Below are 4510 nucleotides of genomic sequence, written 5' to 3' on the forward strand. Positions count from 1 at the left end.
TACATGCAAATATTTTCAAAATATATACTGTATGTGTGTGTATTTATATAATCTGTGATTGCGAAGTACAGTAAATATCCACACCGGTGCGGAGACTGACTGCCGCACATACTCTTCAGAACATTAGATTCATCCGCGCTGGAGCCGAGCCGACTCACAACCCACGCAAGGAAGATAATTCCGCACACAGCTGTAATTCCAGGTTTTCAAACGGAGATGGCGACAAAGAGGCAAAACTTACGGACTGCAGCTTTAAAAATGTTTTAAAATAAGTTGATCCTCACTGAGCAGGCTTGCCAGGTTTTCACAACAAAACCCACCCAATTGCTACTCAAAACTAAAAAAAAAAAAACTATTGCGTTAAAAATTGCGTTCCGGGGGTAAAATACAAGTTTTTTTGGCGGGGTTCCCCTGGTAAAATTTGCATTTTAGGGGCTAAATATCACATTATTGGAGTCGCTTCAACCTACAGACATGAACAAAAAAAACCGCGGCAACAGTGATAAAGTAGCCCAATTCCATGGGAAAACCGCAGACTTGGCAACACTGTCACTGAGGTTGCATTTATTTGGTTAAAAATACAGTGAACATCATTATTGTGTAAATCACTGTTTTCTGTTTGAATATATTTTAAAATGCTATTTATTCCTGTGATGTAAAGCTGAATTTTCAGCATCATTACTCCAGTCTTCAGAAATCATTCTAATAAGCTGATTTGGTGCTCAAGAAACATTTCTTATTATTATCAACAGTTCAGCTAATGTTTTTATGGAAACTGATACTTGAGGATTCTTTGATGAAAAAATCATAAGAACTGAATTTATTTGAAATTGAAGTCTTTTGTAACATTATAAATGTCTTATTGCCACGTATGATCAATTTAATGATTTCTTGCTGAATAAAAGTATTAATTTCTTTAAAAAAAAAAAAACTTACTAACCCCAAACTTTGGTATAAATGGACAAATATTTCAGTACTCTAAAAATAAAATAATTAAACAAGTACAGCATGACAAAACTATTTTAATATGGTACAGTATATTTAAAGCTATCAATTAAAACTACAATGTTTACTTTTATATAAAAAAATAGTATTTTTGTGTGGGGAAATGAATTCAATTAGAGAGTCAAATAAGAGAGAAAATGACATTTTAAAAAAAGACCAACAAAAAATGGAAGACACATGTTTTATAAATGTAATAAATATAAAACTATTTTTCTATTGTAGTCTCTGTACAGAAAATCTGTCACATACAGTAACAATAAAAACACTGGCCTTTTTGTTTTACAATTTGCTGTGTTTAGTTCCATTTAACTTAAAAGTCTTTATTAGATAAAAACAAGCAAAGGTGCATTTCTTTGGAAGACTAGGTGGGTCACTTAAATAAAGGAACAAATTATTAATGTATACATTGAAAAATAAAATATAAATAAATTGCATCTCAAATTACCAAAAAAAACAACTTAATTTAATGTTTTAAAATGGACCTAAATAATAAACTATTTAAACGTTAAAACAGAATTATAAGTATTTGCCAATTGCTTTTGTCAGTCAAGTTAAAAACGGTTGATCGCACAGAAATAACCACTAAACATGACCCTCCCTGCCCTCTATGCATGTCAGTTTTTCTGCACAGCAAATGGGTTCTTCTTCATTTGCAGCAGCTGCATCTCCACAGGACCAGATGCCTTCACTGCTTCTTGCTGAACTGCTCGAGTGCTTTCTTGACTAGATCCCAGGTGATGGCATTACTAACCATCACACAGTGAACACCTAAAAGAGCGAGAAACAGCAGCTGATTCAACCGGATGTCTCCAACTTTCACCGTACAGTTCCAGATCTCTGAAGCAGCTCTAAAGGTTTGAGAGTAAGCAGAGACTTACCCAGCCTGCCAACCTCCAAGATGTTCCTATCCTCATCATCAAAGAACATCATGTCAGAAAACTGGACGCCACTGTCAGCTTTCAGCCTGGAGACAGAACAACAGTCAGACGGTCTGAGGTACTGTAGACACGCACACTTGTGAGCGAGACGCCGCATGCAAAGACAGACGCACGCACTATTATGCCACTTTGATTTAGAATAGAACTGTGAAATTACACACTAAATTGTGTTTTTGAAAGGTTTTTATACTCTCCACGGCTACATTTATTCGATTAAAAATACACTAATATTGTGAAATATTATTACAATTTAAAATAACTGTTTTCTATTTGAATATATGTTAAACTATAATTCATTCCCGTGATGTGAAGCTGATTTTTCAGCATCATTACTCCAGGCTTCAGTGTCAAATGATCCCGCTATCATTCTAATCATTCTAACATGCTGATTTTCTGCTCAAGAAACATTTATTATTATTATCAACAGTTTAGCTGCTTAATATTTTTATGGAAACTGTGCTAATTGTTTTTTCAGGATTTATTGAAGAATAGAAAGTTCTATTACATGTTTGAAACAAATCTTCTGTAACATTATTAATGTCTTTACTGTCACTTTTGATCAATTTAAAGTGTCCTTGTAGAATAAACATATTGATTTCTTTTGTTTTAAATCTTGTGCAAAAACTGTTTTCAAAATGGACAATAATAAAAAATGTTTTCATTAAAAAATTTTTTAAAAATTTAAAAACGTAATCCAAATTTTGACCGGTAATGTATATATTCTAATTACAGTTTTACATATTCTAAAGAAATTGGGAATGTTTCTTGAATGTTACGTTGGTTGCACTATAGAGTTACTCATAAGTTGTTCACATTGTTTTGTAGTATTGCTTTGTGGTTGCTAGAGTGTTTTGGGTGGCTACTAGGGGTTTACTGATTACCAGCCAAATTCAAAAGTCAAAAGTCCTTTCTGTACCTTTTAAAATGAGTGACCTTTGAACCGGGATAGATCTCCTTGAAGGAAATGTATTGGTCAAGTTTATAGAGTGACAGCAGCTGATTGGCTCCTTCAGTCTCACCGGTTCTTTGAGAAACAGAAAAAAAACACATCTTTGAGATATATATATATATATATACGTATGTGTGTGTGTGTGTTTGCTCATTCGATCATTTGCAATCTTACCACGATGCAATGCCTATCTTGAACCCCTGACTATGCAGTGAGCTCAGGATCTTTTCAGTATTGTGATAAATGGGAACCTTGGCAAATCTTGAATCCTGCACCGTGCCGCTGGAGAGGCAGGAGACAAGTCAGTGTGTGCCAGCAAAAAAGCAAAAACTTCAGGATAAACAACTCTGAAGTATGTTAAGGGAGAACAAACAATGAATTAACGCTATAGCTGATAAAGGCAAACCTGTCATCGATGTGAAAAGGTGAATCAACGTGGGTGTCGACCCAGAACGGCCACAGGGTGTAATCTGTTTAAATCCAAGAGAGAAAAAAAAAGATATACTTGTAATTTCTATATATCAGGGGTGTCATTATATACCTGTCTTGACGATAACCGTGATATTTAAAAAAAAATATATATATATTGTTATTGTGTTCATTTAGGGGTGTCACTATATATCAGAATGTGCGATAACCATGATATTTAAAAATTAATAGTGGACACATATTAACATGACACATAAATAATCTAGTCCCAGTAACCAGAGATGGTCTTGTTATTGGGAGATACCAGGGTCAATGCTTCTACCACTGGACGTGTGCCTTAATAACTAATCACATTACAGCCTTGACAATCTTTACATTTCTGTCAAAGGTGTTCCAACGGTCAGTTAGTGGATACCATAAATGAATACTAAAAAAATAATATAATTTCTGCCTCATTCTGTGATAAGAAGTCACATTAGTTCACAAAAGGAAATGATTTCAAACCGGTTGCCATTAAGTGCAATTGTTACCTTTGTATGCAATAGCGTGGGTTGGGAAACACACACAGACAGATTAATTATACATTATATATTACACACACACAAAGTATATTTGGCAATAGTTACTAGTTTTGTTACTGCAGTAAACGTGTTATTTGGTATCAGGCATCAATGTCACCAAACATATTCTGTGGTCTGTACAGTATGAAAATATATGAGGAAGTGTATTTATCTTCCCATTTATTAGGTTTATAAATCCATATCGTTATTCTAAAGTACAACTTTAAAACGCTAAGTGTGAAAACTTACCTAGGTCGAACACTATTAATTTCGGCTTAGACATCTTTGATTAGCGACTGACAAGGAGGAAAACTAGACACAATTCAAATCACATAGACACAGAACACACTACTTTCGTTTACAGCAGAATCCTGCTGGTTTACCGGTAATGCGGAAGTAGCGTCATGACGGCAGCAATGCATACGAGGTTACGTGGCTTTGAGGTTTTGAAACCAACCCTCAAAAACAACAACAATACTAATAACTAGATGTAAAATATGCCAAATATATATTTTATAATAAAAGGTTTATGGTACTTTGTGATTATATTACCAAGCAGAAAAAATAAGCATATATATTTAGTCTTTTATAAAATAAAGTATTATATTTTATATCATTTATGTATACAG

General features: G+C 33.9%; 1 protein-coding gene across 1 annotated transcript; it reads right to left on the reverse strand.

The window, feature by feature from the left end:
• Positions 1-1445: 1445 nt before the first annotated feature.
• On the reverse strand, positions 1446-4268 carry LOC107714936 (magnesium-dependent phosphatase 1). Its single transcript, XM_016520934.1, is given in 6 exon segments — positions 1446-1773; positions 1884-1969; positions 2860-2967; positions 3067-3174; positions 3299-3362; positions 4131-4268. Coding segments are annotated over 6 exon segments (483 nt in total). The 5' UTR covers positions 4165-4268; the 3' UTR covers positions 1446-1690.
• Positions 4269-4510: the final 242 nt, after the last annotated feature.

Source organism: Sinocyclocheilus rhinocerous, unplaced genomic scaffold (genome assembly GCF_001515625.1).
Source record: "Sinocyclocheilus rhinocerous isolate Xijiao unplaced genomic scaffold, SAMN03320098_v1.1 scaffold28, whole genome shotgun sequence".
Lineage (NCBI taxonomy): Eukaryota > Metazoa > Chordata > Actinopteri > Cypriniformes > Cyprinidae > Sinocyclocheilus > Sinocyclocheilus rhinocerous.